The following is a 20,348-nucleotide window of genomic DNA, read 5'->3' as shown; positions in this document are numbered from 1 at the left end:
CACTACTACCTTTGAGACAGGGTGGACCATGGTACCCTCCAACTCAAAGATCCATTTACCTGTCTCCAGAGTGCTGGGATTAAAGATACTGGCACCACAATCCAGCCTTTCTCTTATGTGACTCAATGTACTACATTCATGCAGGAGCCTGGTTATTGGAGAGGTCTGTCTCCTTGAAGTCAGACCGGTGCTGGAATACTCTTTAAACAGGGTCCCACACTAACTCAAGCTGGCCATCTACATGTAGTGGAAAATGACCTTGATTCTCAAATCCTTTCAAATATTAGGTGCTGTGTGGCACACCCAGCTTGAAATCCCGTATCTTTGCTTTTACCTTGATACATAACTATCAGTTGTGGTGTAAGCCTAGTGCTCTGGAGCTAAGGCAGGGAGATCTAGGCCAGCCAAGACTATAGCGAGACCCTCTCAAAACACTCTTAGGTGTAAACCACACAGAATCCATCCTCTAACTGAAGAAATTAGATGCTTGGGTCAGAGTGCTGGGATTGGAGGCATTTGCCACCCTGACCAGATTACGTCTTTAGATTTTAATGTGGGTTTCAGTCTGTGTTAAGGAGTAAAAAGACTCATTGCTGCTGTAAAATGCCACAAAGGAAGACAAGAGCCAAGTTAATTAAAAAGTTTATTGTAAAAAAAGTAAGCCATTCACAAAATTGAATGATTTTTAGCAGTACAGCTAAAACCCAACTGCATGGCAGTGAGAAGTAGTAGAGTGGCCCAGAATAAAGGCTCTTCTCTTAAGGATGTTCCTGTAAAGGAGAAGAAAGACAGTTATGCAGCTTTACATAAGACAGTGGTGGACTCCTGGTTTGTATGTACAGTTCTAACAAATTATCAGTCAAAAACTCACCTTTTAGCCAATAACTTCTGTAGCATGTTTTTTAAACAAATTTTATGACAGCAGTTAAGCCTCATAGCAGATTCCTTCCTAAAAAAGCAAACAACATTTAGAACTAGCCTTTTGTGGGGCCAATTCCCATCATTAAACTAGTCCCACCCCCTCCCATTAACAATCCACCCACCCTCCCACCATTTTGGGGAAATGTATCTAATATTACTTTGAGCCATTGCTTTAAGAAAATGGGTCAAAGGAAGGTTAAATAAAATTAAAGGGCCAAAACATATTGTCACAATAGAAATGTATTCATTCCCTTCAAGTAGGACTAATAGGGCATTAATTAAATAAAAACAATTCATCTCCAGAAAAACCAAGTGCAGCTTAACTGGACTAGTTTTGGCTCAATATAATTAAGAGAAATCCAACAGAAAATTGGACTATAATTTATAACTATACGGATGTAAGTAAAATCTGTTCTTACCTAGCAGCATAGCAATAAACCTTTCCTTCTGGCTCTGCCTGCTAGTCCTAAGAGTCAGGTGTGCCTTACTCTCGTCTGCCTCCTTCCTTGCGATGGTCACTCAAACTTCACTCCCTCCTAGCTTTCATGGAGGTGCCGTGGCCTGCCCCTGGCTTATCTGTACTCCACATACCACAAGTGTCTACTCTCAGCTGTAGAGATTCTGAGCTGGAAGCCATTCGCGCTATACTTGCTAGCAGTTCCTAGTAGCTGAACATCTCCTGGATCTTTAAAGGCATTGTCCCGATTCCTGAGGTATCTGCAAACTCCCTCAATAGTTAAGGTTCCACCTGCTATTGCAAACTCAGCCAGTATCATGGAACTACCATCCATGCTTCCCCCACCCCCACCTCCCACCTCCCCACTTCCCCCCTCCCCAAAACTTCCAAGCAATATATATATACCCATGAGTAGGAATACACAAGTCATCTATGCTACCCCGTACAATGGCACTTAAAAGGGGCACCAAATGGGAAACTTGTAAGAACCTATGCACAAGTAACAATTATCGGATAGTAACTGTTTTGAACTCATTTTCTATACAATTAACACTTGAGGACAGTAGTGTGAAGGAAAACTGCCGTTAATACAAAATTATACATTGTTAATTATATTTGTAACTTAAAATTTCAACGAACTAGAATCACCTTGAGGCACACCCACCCACAACCCAGTTAAAACTGCAGTTTTCCTTCACTACAGCCTGTGATTAGGGCAATTAAGGGTTCTTATAAAGATGCCCCAACACTGCTAATCTCTGGGCTTATAGGTGGCATTAACCAGCAGTTGGCTTCTATGCTGGCAGAGCTTTGAACTTACACTGTGGTAACAAACAATCAACATTTACCAGGGGTATTGGGTAGGGAAAGTCCAAATCTCTGCCAGTCCCAAATCCATACAGTTGTCATTCCATTCAAGAGAATTAAATCGTTTATTGAGTACACATGATAATGGATGATACACAAGCTTCATTCCCATCTGTTATTTTATCTGAGACCGTTATTCAATTTTGATATTGCATAGGGTGTGCCAACAACCATTTTATAACCAAATTGTGATCTTGCTTGGATGACCCTTTAAATGGTGAAACTCATTAAGTTACAACAGTAACTGGCAGTTTAGCAACACCAAGGTTTTTGAAGACAATGGCTTCTCCACCCAAGCAACCATAAATAAATTCCAAATGGAATTTGGCACCACCCTGAAGGAATTCTAACTTCACACTGTTGGGGAAGTTTACCAAGATGGCTTCAGAGTAGACTAACTTTACACAGCACATTAAAAAAAAAAAAAAAGACACATTTATTCAGCGTCATGATCAGACTTTTACATTTAGCAATCAACAGCATGGGTGAAAAAGGTCTACAGTAAAACCCTTCGTTGGAATGCTTTACACTTTCCACAGAACAGAAACTAAAATAACCTGTTATACAATTAGTCACAGATACAGTCCTGGAGTTTTTGCCCACACACATGAGTATTGTCTAAAACATGTCTTCTTTGTAGCAGCTAGGCCCTGCCACCACTGTGCTTGGCTGAGTTCACAAATCTGTTGTAACCTGTAGCTTCCCTGTCACTTCTCTGGCTCTCCTCTCCTGCTAAGCTTTGTTTCCTGTTGAACAATATGGAATAAAGTTGTTAATCTAAAACACATTAAGACTCAAGGCTACAATCCAATAGAGCAAGTTGTTTCCCACAAATTTTGCTGAACTGCATATTAACTTAATATCCACCATTTTACTGCAGTTATAATGTTAACTACGTTGCACTGCTCAGCTACATTTGGGTTACTGGGTTCAATTATAAAATTTTGTGAACACACACAAAGGAGGCACTTACCTGGCTGTAATTAGAACCTCCTGCCACTGCCATAGCTACTGCTGCTGCTGGAACCTCCATAGCCACCTGAAGTATTAAGACAATGCTTTGTTTCAATACTTTGTGCTAACAATTTTGTGGTAATTATCAACGATTTGTTTAAAAACGTCCCTAGCTTAAATTAAGATGACTTAACAAGGATCACATGACCCTCCTGGTTGATGCCCTTTGAAGGGAGATTTAACTATCAGTTTTTTATTACATCATAATACTATACCTTGGTTTCGTGGTTTAGCAAAGTACTGGCCTCCACCACCATAAGGGCCAGAGCTCCTGCCTCCAAAGTTTCCTCCTTTCATCGGTCCAAAATTTGATGACTGGTTGTTGTAATTGCCAAAATCATTGTAGCTTCCACCACCTCCAAAATTGCTTCCTAAAATGGAAAAGTCTTTGATGACTGACAAGCCAATGTGTTTAGGATCCTGAATCAAAGATTATATATACCTTCTGTCAACTTCAAGCCCTTACATTTCATTCTGAGTGAGGCATTCAGTTAATAATCCAACATTTAAAGAAAATCAACCTAACTAATGACAGTTTCTCTCAGTGGCAAGTTAGAATCGAAGGTCTTTGTGTACATATTCTAGGTCAAGACAGACATTTCTTGGATATATCAACTAAATGCCTGAAGTCCCAGCAGAAGGTAGACAATCCAGCTATGTCTCTAACTACCTCATGTGGAAGGAAGACACTAACCACTCATCCACCTACTCATTTTGGGGGAGGCGGCCCCAGCTTAAAGCCAGGAGGAGGTAGCATAGCAAGCCTATTTGCACGCACCATGCAATGTACCTACAATGCTCTAAGAGCCAGCCGTGAAGTCTGAGACGGGCATAAACCCTGGAAGTCTCATCTAGCTCCGCACCAAGTACCTGCGTCACTGGATACCTACCACTACCACCGCCAAAGCCGCCTCCGCCTCCTCCGTTGTTATAGCTGTCATAGCTGCCACTCCCGCCATAGCCACTGCCCTGGTTTCCATAACCCTGTCCACCACTTCCATAGCCTCTGCTTCCTCCAGAGTAACCAGGGCCGCCTCCTCCATAACCACCTACAAGAATACAAGTCTTCTCAATAAGACAAAAGTATTTAACAAGAAAAATCTACGCAAGTTAAATAGCTAAAGGCTGCTCAGGGCATGCATTTTACGGGGCTGACTGAACTTTGTCATGCACTAGGTTTAGTCTCTAGTAGCCTATTCTAAAGGTAGAGGTCGCCAGAAACCACTCCTTACAGACTCCTTAAGAAACTTACCATCATTGCCAAATCCATTATAGCCATCCCCACTGCCACCATATCCACCACCACCACGGCTGCCACCAAAGCCACCTGGAAGAAACCAAAGCTTTAAACCAGGCTTTGTACGTGAATGAATACTTATCAAATATCAAAACCTGTAAGTGCTGGGGACACAGGGTAGCAATTACTAGTTATAAGTTCTAAAACCAACAAGGAGCCAAACAAAGCCATACACACCACGACCACTGAAGTTCCCTCCTCGACCAAAATTGTCATTGCCACCGAAACCACCTCCACGACCACCACCAAAGTTTCCGGAACCACTTCGACCTTAAAAGAAATTTTGGATCATTAGGTTAACCTGTAATAACTAACAGTGTCCTCCTCACCCCAAGTCTAACCAAGCAATAAACACACCTCTCTGGCTGGATGAAGCACTAGCCATCTCTTGTTTCGACAGAGCCTTTCTTACTTCACAGTTGTGGCCATTCACAGTATGGTATTTCTGAACTAAGAGGAAAAATTAAATTCAGGACTTTTAAAAAAACATGTGAACTCCAGAATCATAAAGGAAAATGTAATCCTCTGATACTTACTAACAATCTTATCCACAGAGTCATGGTCATCAAAGGTGACAAACGCAAATCCCCTCTTTTTTCCACTGCCTCTGTCAGTCATAATTTCAATCACTTCAATTTTCCCATACTGCTCAAAATAATCTCGTAGGTGATGTTCTTCAGTGTCTTCTTTAATACCGCCAACAAAGATCTTCTTCACAGTTAAGTGGGCACCTGGTCTCTGAGAATCCTAAAAGGAAAAATGACTCCAGTTATTTAGTAGCAGCACATTCCTAAATGATTGACACCTGTGGTGGCACATGCCTTTAATTTCACTCAGGAGGGAGGATCTCCCAGTTGAGATCTGCCCCATTACAATCTCAGGTTAAAAAAGAACCAGCTATTAGGAAAAACCACTCACTTCTCTTGACACAGCTCTCTTAGGTTCCACAACTCTTCCATCCACCTTGTGTGGTCTTGCATTCATGGCAGCATCCACTTCCTCCACAGTGGCATATGTGACAAACCCAAAGCCTCTGGATCTTTTGGTGTTTGGATCTCTCATTACCTGTTTAGAGTTAATTCAATCAACACAGTGCCTGATCGCAAAGCCAAAAAGTCATTCCTAGTCAGAGCGCTGCAAACATGAAACTCCATCCAGAGTCAGAAAATAAAAAGCTCTTTTACAGATCTTGTTAGCAAAGCTCCACAACGATGATTTTTAGTATCCCATTAATTAACTTCACAAAACATTTAGCTAAGAAGCGTCAAGGTTAAATCAGAAGAAATAAGGCAGCTCTTCCTTTTGTTTTTTTAAATCTTACCACACAGTCGGTGAGTGTTCCCCATTGCTCAAAATGGCTCCTCAGACTCTCGTCGGTTGTTTCGAAGCTCAGCCCTCCAATGAAGAGCTTCCGCAGCTGTTCCGGTTCCTTGGGGGACTAAAATAAAGTGGGGGAAAGAGGGGGCTTAGTGGAGGGCCTGAAACTTGGGCGAATGAATCAACACCATTCATCAACACACGCCACACTTTTTTATTGTTCTTTATTACTGCACAAGACCACGTGCTCCTTCCTGGGCTTGACTGGGGACTCGAGTTGCACGCGGCGCATGCGTCCTGTTACTTCATACGCAGGCGCAACAAAAGACACAGGTTGGTCTGGTCCATCGCCATTAAGACTTAGTATCTCTTTAACAAGAGATCATTAGACCAGATAGGGAAAAACGAAAAAAAGGCCACAAACCCCAGATCGTTAAGTGTAAGAATTCTGCCAAAAGGAACAGTGCGTAGAAACTAATGGCTGTCGGATCGCAGCCTCATGGTGACTATGAGGACAAAATGGCGACCTGCATTTTTTAAAGTAGGCCTCAGCAGTAATCGATCAAACACCGAAAGCACGGGAGCCAGCGACAAAACAGGTCACATCCCGCCATATTCAGTAAGTGTGGAAGAAAGCGAAGCTGCAGAGCGCGCTCAACTCACCTCTGACTTAGACATGACGGTAGGATGATGAGAGCGTTCAGCGATGCTTCCTCGCCAGCGTCAAAGAGCAGAAAGGAATAAGATAGCGAACGTGTCCGGCAGCCTACCTTCTGCTCTCCCTTTTATCCCGCCTCCTCGCTTTCGGCATTGGTAGACTCCGCCCTTGCTTCAGTCTTATTGGAGATTTGAAATTGTTCCCTCCCACCATTGGCCTGTAAAAACGCCCTGCTAAGAAACGGCATCCGTTTGGGCGTTCTACTCAGTCCCCGCCCCTTTGAGTCATTGACGCCCCAAGGGATCTTATTCTTAACCACATTGATTGGCTAGCTAGCCAGTAATTTATATTTGAATGTACTCACGTCTTTAAATGTGTTTTATACCTTCCCCACACCCGAATGTTACAAACTCACTCGGCAAAGGACGATACGTTAGAAAGTAGTTCGCCGCGACTTTTCCCAGCTATAAAGCGCATGTGTAATAAAAATGGCGAGTTTACGCCGGCGCAGTACGAAGTTCCGCCTGCTGTCTGGAACACGTGAAATGGCGGGCGGGAGAGGGATACGAGGTTCGTAGGCGCCTGCGTAGTGGAGGGACCTGTGTTCTGTTTTGCGCAGGCGTTTTGGGCGGAGAAAAGGTCCAAGCCCGGGATTGGTTGCGCAGGCGCAGGGAAGGATCCGTTTTGGCGGGCGGTTGGCATTGCGCAGAAGGCGGCGGTAGCGGTGGCTTGTGGTGCCGCTTTGCCACAGAGGAACCGTGCAGGCCTTAGTGTGAGTGATCACTTTAGATCCCGGGTAAGTGGCAGAGTCTTGTCTACCCGTACGAGATCTTGAACCTGCTCCAATTGCACCGGTTATTGTACGAAATGAATGGACCGCTGAACTGGGGGGGGGGGGGAGACGACGGTGAAGGGGCCGCGACGGGTCGGGCCAGCCAATAGGACAACTGGGGCGGGATGTTTTATCCTTGCAGGTTCGGTGAAGCTGCGTTGCCGAAGCGTTTGACTGGCGAGTGTATAGGCCAATTGGGTCTTCCTATAGCTGCCTACCAACCGGTCCTTGGGCCATCGGAATGTGGGAGGCGGGTTTTTCTTGCCTGAGTTGCGTCTCTCCGAGCCAATGAACCCCAAGCGCGCCATAGGCCGGCCTTCCCCAAGAGGCAGAGGCTGGACTCCAGTGGGGAGCGCGGGAGTCGGTAGGTTAAATTCATATAGAGCAAACCTGGAGCCAGTAGGACAGACTACTCTCAAAAAATAAAGCTTAGTCTTGCATTTGTGGGGGCGAACATTTAACTAAAATGACTCCTATAATTAAGGCATTCATTCCGTATATTACCTTAAGGAAAACATGTTTTCTTGTACTTTTTGGTACAAAAAGTTTCACCCTTCACTTAGACTCTGGAGGACGTGCCTTTATTCTTTGGAAAGAAGAATATTAAAATTTTACAGTGAAATGAATACTTTAATGAAAAACATCCAAGAAAAATAGACTTAACCACTACCACCCGTTTCCAGGGCCGCTGTATTTGTACTTGTATCCCTATGAAAGTTTTTGTGAGCTGTATGTCAAAAGTCAAAACGTGTTGCTTCTATGGAAACAGGTCGAGGCCTGTATGTTTGAGGGGTAATTGTCATTAATGAAACAATGAAAACCTTAATAAAAATGGACACATTTGTTTTTTGTTTTCAGTCATTATGTTCTTGTGACCACTATTCATGTTTCCAATTCTTCGAGTGTCTCCTCCGAAGAACATTTTTCTCCCCTAACATTCAAGATATCCTAAGCTCCTATTTCTGCTGTTCATTTGAGGATGTCTGATTCTGGGTGAAAAAGCTGATTCATTTGAAAGGTATTTAGGGTGTTGGGGACAGAAGACTCTACCATCTCTTGGGTCATTATTCCTATATCTTTTTTGTATTTTCTCTGCAATCTCCTTGGTGTTGATAATGCCCACACTTCTCAGAGGATTTAGACAAATGTATAATTTTCATTTACTATCTGTGTCTGTTGATTTACTTAATAGTCTGAGGTATACTTGTGATAAGAAAATTCCAGCCTACCATAGTAGTCAATGCCTTTAATCCTAGCAGGTAGATAGATGGATATCCGTGAGTTTGAGGCCAGCCTCCTGATCCATGTAGTGAGTCACTTGACAGCCAAAGCTTAATCAGACCCTATCTCAAAAAAGAAGAAAAGAAAGGAAGATGCTTTCGTACTTTGTACAAGAGACTGATGATTTCAGTTTAGTTTTCTGTTTTGTTTTTGAGATATTATATGTCCCAGGCTGGCTTCACATGAAGAGATCTACCTGTCCTCCCTCCATAGTGCTATCATGCCTGACAGATTTTAGTGATGTTTCTAATGAATAGATATTTCCATATCACTGGCACTTCAAAAAGGGCAAATATACTGTACAACTATGAGATACTTATTTATGCTAATAATGCAACTTAAGTGCTGAGCTCTAAAGTCACGCTAGACTCGGCATCTACCTAGATATGGTTCAAAATTCCTTTTTCCTTCCACATCTCTGTAGCCCTGACTGTCTTAGAACTCATTTTATAGACCAGGCTAGTCTTGAACTCAGAGATACACAGCCACTTGTCTCTCAAGTGCTGGGATTAAAGGTGTGAGCCACAGTTGCTCAGCCTCTTTCTTTTTCTTTTTTTTTTCTTTTTTTAAAATTTATTTTATGGGGCTGGGGATTTAGCTCAGTGGTAGAGCGCTTACCTAGGAAGCGCAAGGCCCTGGGTTCGGTCCCCAGCTCCAAAAAAAAAAAAAAATTTATTTTATGTGTGTGAGTACACTATCACTGTCTAGGGACACACTAGAAGAGGGCATCTGATCCCATTACAGATAGTTGTGAGCCACCATGTGGTTGCTAGGAATTGAACTCAGGACCTCTGGAGGAGGAGTCAGTGCCCTTAACCACTGAGCCATCTTTCCAGCCTCTCTTTCTTTTAATGTTTCAGTTTTAAAACAATATCAAAAATGTGAAAATGAATAATAAAGTCTCCATTTAAAGTGGCTAATGCTAGAATTTATTATGTTCAGATATGTAGCAGTTTAGTAGTTAGCAAGCATGGAGGGAATTGCCATCACCACTGCCACCTTGTCTTGGCGACGTCTTACATACTGTTTTTCCTCTGGTGTAGATTAGTTTTTGTGTCTTGAGATTAAAAAGGGAAATTTTACTATTTCTTAGAGAGTAAACATAGGATTATGGCCAGCCAGTCTGCTTTGTGAGTTTCAGGTCAGCAGGGACTACATAGTTCGACTCTGTTTCATAAACAGGATTGATTACATCTTCACTGTTTGGCAAGTAAGGGGCTAGATATGTATCCCTGTCTTACATGCTTTTAATTTTTTTTTTTTACCAGAGATTACCCCTGCCTCTGTCTTCCAGGTGCTGGAATTAAAAATCATGTGTCACCATGCCTGGTATTGTCATTTCTCTGGAATATTTCAGACTCTTTGTCTCTATAGGTTTTTTTTTTAAGATTTATTATTTTTATATATGTGAGTACACTGTCACTGTCTTGGGACACACCAGAAGAGGGCATCAGATCCCATTATGGATTGCTGTGAGCCACCATGTGGTTGCTGGGAATTGAACTCAGGACCTCTGGAGGAGCAGTCAGTGCCCTTAACTGCAGAGCCATCTCTCCAGCCCTCTTAATAATTTTTCGTTTGTTTGTTTTCTTTAAGCAAAGTCTCTGTTGTCCATGAACTCATTTTGTAGTCCAGGTTGGTCTTGATTTGAAGGAATCTTCTGCCTCAGTGTCTCAGGTGATGTGGTTACATGTATACACCATACAAGACCCTCTGATTCTGTCTGTATAGTCCATAAAGTGAGTTTCACCAAACAAGCATGTGAAGTACTGTGTTCTCATCTGTTGGATTTATTTTCTTAAAAATCAGGTCAGTTTCAAGGTTGTACGTATGGTTGGTGGAATTCTGGTCTACCATCCTGGAGTCTCTTATCAGGGAATAAACCTGGCATGGTGGTGCTGACCTGCAATCCTAGCAGTAGGGAGGCAATGGAAGAGGATGGTCAAGAGCATCTTCATATCAAGTTGCAGGCCGATCAGACTCTGCGACCCTGGCTCAACAGACAGACAAAAGAGAGAAAGTAGGACAGTTTCCATTGACCAAATTCATTGGTACTTACAGAACACCAGATCAACCTTACATCACCAAGTGGATTCCTCCCAACTGTATTTATCACATGCTAATTGGTGGACTTTATTATTTTTACTGGCACGCCTGCCTCTCTCTCTCTCTCTCTCTCTCTCTCTCTCTCTCTCTCTCTCTCTCTCTGCAGGGGAGTGGGGTAGGTGGTTTAGTTTTTTGAGACAGGGTTTCTTTGTACACAAAGACTTGGATATCCTGGAGCTTCAGATTAGGCTGGCCTCAAACTCAGATCTTCCCGCCTCTGCTTCCCAAGCTCTGGGATTAAAGGTGTGTGCCACCCAGCATCTGCAGGTGGTTTTAAAGGTCTGAAATAAGCTATGAAAACAACTTAGTCTAGGCTGTGGTAACATGCCTTTGATCCCAGTACTTGGGAGGCAAAGATAGGCAGATCTATGAATTTGAGGATAGCCTGGTCTATGTAGTGAGTTCCGGGACAGCCAGGGAGGTACAAGAGAAACCCTGTGTTGAACCACTCCCATCCACCCCCCAAAAATGAAAATAAAGGAAATAAACTTTCTGCTTATGTGTTCTTTTCCAATGTGTAAGTGTGATAAGAATTTCTCTACAGTAGGGACATTTTTTTACTGATAATTATTATTGACATGAGGCTATCACATTGAAAATTCTGGGATGCTAGTGAAGTGGTTAAGAGCATTGGCTGTTCTTCCAGAGGACCTAGGTTCAATCCCCAGCACCTACATGTCAGTTCACAACTGTAACTCCAGTTCCAAGAGATCCAAGAGCATCTAGCTCTTCACAGATTACCAATACACATAAATAAATCTTTTTAAAAAAAATTCTAGGGGTTGGGGATTTAGCTCAGTGGTAGAGCGCTTACCTAGCAAGCGCAAAGCCCTGGGTTCGGTCCCCAGCTCCGAAAAATAGAAAAAAAAAAAAGAAAAAAATTCTAACAATGTTTGCCTTTTCAAAACATACTGTAATAATACAAGTGTTGAACTACATTTTAAAACTTTAGCACTTGTGTTTAAATGTTAGAGGCCCACTCTTGCAACTAAGCCTAAAGGGATTAGTAAATAAGAAAATAACACAATTCCATTTAGTTTGTCTAAAACTGTGGGCCTTTAATTTTGGAGGCAGAGCCAAGAGGATCTCTGAGTTAGTGCAATCCTAGTTTGCATAATGACTTGAGAATAGCCAGGGCTATGCAGAGAGACCCTGTCTCAAAAAAGAAATATAAAGTTGTGTGTGTGTGTGTAGTAATAAGCAGGGTGGTAGTTGGGAAAGAAGAAACATAACTGAAGTGATTTGTACATGGTTATGAAAGGATACTTAGTGTTAGGGATTGGACATGCTAAGCAAGTGCTTTACCATTGACTTTTCTCAGCCCTGACAATACTTTAGAAAAGGGAAAGGTTTGTTTGGTATCTAGCCAACACAGGGTGAAGTTTTCTGAGGAAAGCTAGTGACTTTGTTTATTGGTGCTGGAGTTTCTTTTCTATTTTCTTGATAGAGTATCATTATTGTAGCCCATGCTGGCCTTAGGTTTGTGATTCTCCACCCCTAGCTTCTCATGGTGCTGAGGATAGGACAGAAGGTCCTCCTCATGCTTGCTTATGAGTTCTGTCATGAAACTACGGTATAGCCCTAGTTTTTGTTTTGTTTTTGAAACAGGGTTTGATTTCTCTGAACTTGCTTTGTAGACCAAGCTGATCTTGAACTCAAAGAGATCATTAGCTTGCCTCTTCCTCCTGAGTAGTGGGATCAAAGCTCACTGCTGTGTAGCTGAACACTTTTGTCTAATAATTTTTATATATATTAACCTTCCTCCAAATTGGGCCAGTCCTATGCTAGCATTTAAAGGCATTTACTGTTCTTGTAAAGGATCTGAGTTCAGTTTCTAGCACCCAGATTAGGTGACTCACAACTACACATAACTCCAGTGTTACACTGACTTCCTTAGGTACCTGTATGCTCACATACACCCAGATAGAATTTTAAGAAATTTTGAAAAGAACCTAGGTGATTTGGGAAGAGTTGGCTAATATGTAGTACAAGCTATGAGTTTGTGGGATTCTGTAAGGCACTTGAAGCCACATATTCATTTCTGAGGACAACTTTACACTTGTGCTGGCAGAACACCCACAGTGACAACTGTGCCTATGTTTAGTCTGTCCAGGAGCTCAACCTACTATCTGTTTGTGGAAAAATCTACACTGTTCTTGTTAGCAACTATGAAAATATTAACCCTCTTAGAGTTTGTCTTAGGCCTGTAGGTTTATTTTGAACAAATTGTATTTTGTATTTTGAGACAATGTCTTAACCATGTAACCCTGGCCGGTCTGGAAATCACAGAGAGCTCTGACTGCCTCTGCCTCCCAAGTGCTAGGATTAAAGGCATGTGCCACTACACCTGGCTGTATCACGTATTTTTTTTAAAAAAATATTTACCCATTGATATGAAGGATGAAGGGTTTTATACAACACGGCATACTACACTGTGAGGAAGAAGCAGGTGGAATTTTGAATTTGGAGCCAGGGAAGCCAGCCTTGTCAGCATAGTGAAATTCTGTCTGAAAAGTTTTAAGTTGGTCATAGAGGCATATACCTTTACTCCCAGCACTCAGGAGGAAAAGGCGGACAGATATCTTGAGTTTGAGGCCAGCCTGGTCTATATAGTGTGTTTCAGGATAGCCACAGCTACATAGTGAAACACTGTGTTAAAAATGGGACAAAAGGGGCTGGAGAGATGGCTCAGCGGTTAAGAGCACTGACTGCTCTTCCAGAGGTCCTGAGTTCAAATCCAGCAACCACATGGTGGCTCACAACCATCTTGAATGAGATCTGATGCCTTCTTCTGGTGTGTCTGAAGACAGTGACAGTGTACTTGTATATAATAAATTAATAAATCTTTAGAAAAAAAAAGACAAAGAGTCAGGCTAGATGTGGTATCCCACACCTTTAGTCCTGGAATTTGCGAATCAGTCAAATCAGATCTGTGAGTTCAGGGTCAGCCTGGCCTACATAGATTCTCAAAACAAAAATGGAAAGTCTTAGACATTTTTGGGGGATTATTTGAAGCACACTTCTTATCTTTGTGTTCTAATTGGGTGCTGGAGGCAGAATGCAGAGATTGGAACATGCTGAACACATTCCCTGTTCAATATATACCACAGCCCCCAGTTACTGATCTTTAAAGATTTATTTCCTGCACTTACTAGCTTTTTGTAGCTTCTATAACAGCACACTACAGAGGATTCTAGAGGCTGGAAATCTGCATTCAATGTCTTGAACCTCTTTTTTTCTTTCTTTTTTTTTTTTTTTTTTTTTTTTCTTTTTTTCAGAGCTGGGGACCGAACCTAGGGCCTTGCGCTCGCTAGGCAAGCGCTCTACCGCTGAGCTAAATCCCCAACCCCTGTCTCTAACCTCTTGTACATACCGGCTTCTGATGGCTTATGGCATGAGGTTCCTTTGCTGTTTCACATTCTGTTCTTTGCGTGCTGGGAACTCATTTTATTTCTTATAAAGATGAATGTGATTGTACTTAAGGCCTGCTGGGGTAATCGGGGTAAATTTCTTCTCATCTTTTGTCTTTTGTCTTTTTTTTTTTTTTTTTTCCCCCCGGAGCTGGGGACTGAACCAAGGGCCTTGCGCTTGCTAGGCAAGTGCTCTACCAGTGAGCTAAATCCCCAACCCCTCTTCTCATCTTTTAATAACATTGCTATGTAAGGTAATATTCACAAATTCATAGGATTAGGGTATGAATCTTTTCAGTGAGCCCTGGGGACTGTTACCCAATAAATTTCATCTAATTAAAAAAAAAGGATTATTTTAAAAAATGGAAGACAAATGAAAAATATAAAACTCAGAAACCTGGATCTTTTTTCTAAAGAATTGTAAACTTTTTTAGACTAATTGATATGTCTGAGTATTTTGCCTACATGTGTATATTTCATATGTGAATCTCTTTATGTGGGTCTGTTTCTGTCTCTCTGGTTATTTTTTCCAAACAGGGATTTTTTTTCTATGTAGTCTTGCGTGTCCTGGAACTCAACTCTGTAGACCAGGGTGACTTCACAACAAACATCTGCCTGCCTCCTCTTCTGAATGCTGGGACTGAAGGCATAGATCACCACTGCCCAGATTGCAGCTAACACTTTTAGAAATCACTAAGCTATCTGTCCAGTCCACAAAACGTGACTTCATTTATTTATTTTTGAGGCAGGGACTCTATTATGTAGCTCTGGACATTCTAGAACTTGCTAAATAGATCAAGCTGGCCTCCAACTCAGCAATCCATGAGTACTGAGGTTAAAAGATGTGAGTCACCATTCGTCGTTGAATTTAATTTTTTTTTTTTTTTGGTTCTTTTTTTCAGAGCTGGGGACCACCGAACCCAGGGCCTTGCGCTTCCTAGGCAAGCGCTCTATCACTGAGCTAAATCCCCAACCCCTGAATTTAATTTTGAAACTAGTAACTAAGTACACAGGCAGACCTTGAGCTCATTCCCAAAGCTAGCTATGGGAATGCTTGCTTGCTTGCTTATTTATTTATTTATTTATTTATTTATTTATTTATTTATTTATCAATCAAGACAGTTTCTCTGTTAATCCTGGCTATTTTTGAACTGTCTTTGTAGATGGGGCTGACCTTGAACTTTTTTTATTTTATTTATTTATTTATTTATTTTTTTAGTGCCAATAACTAACAATACAAATTAAGCAGAGTCTGGTGCTGAATGCCTTTTAATTCCTGCAGTTGGGAGGCAGAGCCAGGGGAATTTCTCAGCCTTGTCTATATATACACCAGTTTCAGGCCAACTAAAGTTATATATTCTCAACAATAACAATAATTCTAACATTTGACCATTATAGCCCTGTGTCATTTTGCCTAGAACTTGAGAGGCAAATACTTGATTGCTGGTTGATTAACTCCTTGGGCTATTAATATAGATAGGCAAACCTGTACTTAAATATATGCATAACTTCTTTTTAAAAAGTGTAGTGAGTTGGCCAATTGGGAGCCATATATTCTGAACTTCCCTTTCCAGTAATAAGTACTTCTTCAGAATTAAGTACTGACACATTTTTTTTGTACCCTAAAATAGGTCATAGATGGAACAAAGAGCTCCATGTGCAGTTTTAATTTACAGGTTTTCTGAGTGTGTGTTGTATTATGCTTCATGGCTAATACATGAGATTGAAAGATTGTTTCAAGGTCAGTCATAACAAATAGTACTCCTGTCTTCTCCATGGAGCCAAGGGGAGCACATTGAATTCAAGTACTCCCTGATTGTAATCTACATTCCTCAGAGTACAGCACATTTGCATCTGAGCCAACAGGTATAATTATGTTGGAATAAAATGCCCTGTACTAAAGAGGTCAGCTAACAAGCTGGGAAATCTTAACTTTGGTTTCTGAAGCAAATCCTTGAACTTAGTGTGCCTTGTTCTCATCCCTAAATCATTAAGACTCACTTGTACAGCGCTATGGAGGGTGATATACCGCTAATTTGTTCAGTATCTTTTAACAGTAAATTATGTCTAAAGATCTGATAAGACATAGTAAACCTCTTTTATTTGAGTAGTTGGAGACAGCAGAGATAAAATTAAAGATAATTCAGAAAATTCATTAAAGTTATTTTTTAGCTTCCTTTATTGTTAAACTTTTGCCTCTATTTCCAAAGTGCTCTCTTGTTCTTTTTCCATAACAGACCTATGAGATAGATTGGGCAAATAACAGCAAGTTAGTTAATTAAAGAATCCATTCATCAAGAGGACATAAAAATCTTGTGTTTATACAGCTAATAATAAAAGCTTCAGGGGCTGGGGATACAGTTCAGTGATAGAGTGTTGGCCTAGAATGCATTAGGCCCAGGGTTTGATCCTCAGCCTCACAGTGGAAGGGGTCTTATAATGCATGAAGGAGAAAAGGTACATGAGAAATAGCAAACTTCTGTGATTATATTTGGAGATTTAACTAATTGATAAAAACAAATGTAGAAAAGTATTGAAGTGGAAGACAGTATTATCAGCCAGTCTGACATTGACATCTGTAGAATAGTTTACACAACAGCAAAATGTTTTCAACTGGTATGGAATATAAGTCTCATTCAAAAGGCTGCTATTATATAAAGTTTTTTCTGATCTTAGTGCAACTGGATTAGAAATTAGTAAGACATCTAGGAAGTCTCCAAACAACATCAAAGTTACTCAAGGGTCAAACAACTGGGATGTAGCTCAAAATTTAGCTTATGCAAGGTGCTGACCTTCAGCACCAACCCCGAACAACAAAGAATTTGAAAGGCAGAGGTAGGAGGACCACATGAATTCAAGCACAGCCTGAGCTAATAGTGAGAGTATCTCAAAAGACAGAAGTAGGAAAACCAAACTGGAAGTTACTTGAGAATAGTAAGAGTGATAAATCAAAAAGAGTAGAACACATAAATAACTAATTTGGAACAAAAGAATTGATGTCTCAGTTGTTCCTATAGACCTTGGAAAAGTAATAAACATTAAAAAGCCTGGTTTGGTGCTTCTCTAACCCTATCATCTGGGAGGCAGAGTCAGCAGGATTGCTGCAAGTTAGAGACCAGCCTAGTCTACAAAATGAGTCTCTAGCCAGACATCTTTCACTTTTCAACCGGGAAAAGAGAAACTGAAAGTGATGCATCTGTTTTCCTTGTCTAATGAAACCCCTGTGCCCAAATTGTTTTGTCTTTTTCTCCCACAGCAGACCTATGAAATAAATAATTAGGGCATTGATTAACATTTAAGGTTAAGCGAGCTATTCTGTTTCATCTTTGATCGTTGATACAGCTAGGATCCATGTCTACTCACTGCAGTCTTCTTTCCAGTATTAAAGAGATGTGCTTGGGTCAGGTATGGTGACAAGGCCTTCAGTCCAAGCACTCTACCTCTAGTAATGATACTTTGTTACCGCTTTTTAAGTTGCTTTATTGGGGATGGATGCTTACTCAAGGTCAACCTGGTGGTCTGGAGTCCATGCCAGAACCTACATGATGGAGAAAACTAACTTCTCCAAGTTGTACTTTGACCTCCGTGGGCATGCTGTGGCACAAATGTGCCCCAACACAAACATACCTATACAGACTGTATATGTGCCACATGCTTGCCTGGTGGTGCCTGTGGATGTTAGAAGAGAATATGAGGGAACACACACTGTGACTTGTTATAATCTATCAGTCTTCATCTGTGAACTGCTAGGTGCTGGAAACCTAACCAGGTCTTCTGCAAGAGCAGCAAGCAGCTGCTCTTAACAGCTGAACCAATTACAGCTGTAATGTTACCTCTTAAGTAGCCTTCCCTTACTTTAATTTTGGGACACTTAAATCGTAGCTTAAGGCCTTAATGGAACTTAGTATGTAGTCTAGTTTGACTTGAGCTTTCAGTGATCCTTCTGCTTCAGCCTGTGAGTGCCATGAGGTTGTCGACCATGCCGCCTTTTTGATCTTTTGGATTGGCTTTGTAGTATTGGATGTTGAACTCTCAGCCTTCTGCATGCCTCACAGGCACTAACCCTCAGCAGATGAAGTTTGGCTGCTTCCAAAGCCCATGTAGTCCTCTTTTGCTCATTCAGTTTGTTGTTGTTTTATTTTTATTTTATGTACATTGGTAATTTGACTTCATGTATATCAATGTGAGGATGTCGGATCCCCTGGAACAAGAGTTCAAGACAATTGAGAGCTATAATGTGGGTGCTGGGAATCAAACCCAGGTCCTCTGGTAGAGCAGCCATTGCTCTTAACTGCTAAGTCATCTCTTCCAGCCCCTCATTTGGTTTTTGATTTTGTTTTTTGTTGTTCTTTTTGTTTTGTTTTTATCAAAACCTTTATGGAACACTGACTTAACCAAGGAGAAACTAAGTTTCCAGCCCATAGGCTGAAGACGGTAGATTTAGTGGCCATGTGGTGTTTGACACTTAGTGGGCTCACAACAAATATCCCAGAGCCCAGCTAAACAGTTTTAGAAAAGGAACAGAATGACTATATTAATCATCTTTTTGGCACAGGATTTGAATTGGGAATGTGGTTGGAAACTGGACAAAAAAAAAAATTCTTACTTGGCTTAAATATTAACACATCAAAACACTTGAAGAGCTGGGTGGTCTGAGATCAGCCATCCCCTTAGCCATTTATCTGATGATGGCCTTTCTGTGCATTTAACTATCAATATATTTGAAGTGTGGAACACACTTTTATTATATTGTGCCATAGTAACTCACACTTAAATGTCAATAGAGACACTTGCTAAGACCTGCAAGGTTCAATAACTTCTGGTATGGGTTTGTTTCTTCTGTCATCACCCATTATGTATTTTTTTTAACAGCTTTTAAATTGCCACAAAGCAAAATTGGTCAGGATCATAATAGATGGCCCAGAAGCTACCAAGGATACCCTTGTATGGAATGGGAAAAATTCAATACTGGCTTGATTTTATTCATCTAAATTGTAGGGTCTGACTTCAATGTAATTCATGTTGCACATATGCCAAGGTGACCGAAAAGCACAGAGCTGTGCCATTGGCTGAGGAAAGCTCTCTTTAGTCCCTGAAGTTTACATTCTGAGATGTTTCTTACTTTATTTTAATCATGTAAAAATGTCTTTCTTTTCAGCATGTAATTAATATACAATTAGTCAGATTGTGGTATATTGACTTAAATAAATCATCTCAACAGTTAAATTAGTAATATTTTTAATTATGGTTATATAGGTTAATTTTTATGTCTACTGAATGCCATTACCAAACACAGTATTAGGCGAATCAAAATTTCCTGACTTAGTATATGCTAATGACCTGAAGCCCTGAGCTATTGAACTATAAAATCTGTAAACAATGCCAGGTAAAGACTTGAATTTTATGGCTGATGTTTGAAAAGTCTTTCATGTCAGTTTTATTTAGGTAGAGGAACATTTAATTTCTCTTTTAAATTATCTTCCATTGTTTTGAATTGGAACTCACTGTATAGGCTAGGCTGACCTCACACTCAAAAAGATCTATCTGCCTTACCTCCAGAATGCTGGGATTAAAGGTATGCACCACCACACCTGGCTCCAGCGTCTATATTTTATGAGGATAATCTGCCCAAGTGGTGTGTATAAATTCATGGTAATTTACCCATATTTTTAAAGATTTGTTTATGATGAAATCACAGGGTATGTGTGTGTGTGTTTAACACCCACTTGAGAGTAGGGTCTTAAGATGAGTTAGGACATTCCAGAGGTGGTAGAGTTTTTAGGAAGCACCATCTGGAAGACATTTTCCAATAATGATGCCGAGTTCTACTTTCTTATAAATCTTGGAACAGCTCGGTATATAGTATGTGCCCAGTGGTTAATTTACCAGCACCTTAACTAGATTTTATGACAACTTAAGAGGAGAAATTCAGTAGATTTTAATGGGAAAGGGAGAAATATTCAAGTAGCCTTATTTTGAAATATAAGAATTTGTATGCAGTTGCTAGGCATACTAGTTTATCAGACTGACATGTCAAACAGTTCTGAGAATTGAGTTCTATAGTCCACATTCATTTATATAAAATAATAGTGGTCAGGGCCACTACCTCTTGAAGAACCCATACCCAATCTTGGTAATGTCTTACTCATACCTCCTGTGCTGCTTGCTTGCTTCTTCCTTCTATTTTT

The 20,348-nt window shown here is 40.9% G+C and overlaps 2 protein-coding genes across 8 annotated transcripts in view; one reads left to right on the top strand and one right to left on the bottom strand.

Moving 5' to 3' along the window:
• Positions 1–630: 630 nt before the first annotated feature.
• Hnrnpa1 (heterogeneous nuclear ribonucleoprotein A1) lies at positions 631–6,611 on the bottom strand. 4 transcript variants are annotated; one of them, XR_015623861.1, is made up of 12 exons: positions 6,537–6,611; positions 5,878–5,994; positions 5,475–5,621; positions 5,093–5,303; positions 4,914–5,006; positions 4,734–4,826; positions 4,512–4,586; positions 4,150–4,308; positions 3,475–3,630; positions 3,219–3,284; positions 872–949; positions 631–770 (listed from the first exon to the last, which is right to left on the bottom strand). XR_015623861.1 is itself a non-coding variant. In NM_001399274.1 (11 exon segments), coding segments are annotated over 10 exon segments (1,122 nt in total). In that variant the 5' UTR covers positions 6,552–6,592; the 3' UTR covers positions 2,292–2,991; positions 3,219–3,228.
• Cbx5 (chromobox 5) overlaps positions 6,140–20,348 on the top strand; it is a 50,726-nt gene continuing 36,517 nt past the window's right edge. For 2 of the 4 annotated variants that reach the window (NM_001437931.1, NM_001437933.1), the window contains 1 exon segment: positions 7,232–7,327. The gene's annotated coding sequence lies outside the window, so the exon portion shown is untranslated. 4 annotated transcript variants of the gene reach the window in all.

The sequence above is a fragment of the Rattus norvegicus genome, chromosome 7, assembly GCF_021556685.1.
Source record: "Rattus norvegicus strain SHRSP/BbbUtx chromosome 7, alternate assembly SHRSP_T2T, whole genome shotgun sequence".
NCBI classification, from domain to species: Eukaryota; Metazoa; Chordata; class Mammalia; order Rodentia; family Muridae; genus Rattus; species Rattus norvegicus.
Note: the sequence above shows the minus strand (reverse complement) of the source record. Positions and strands in the feature narration are given on the sequence as shown.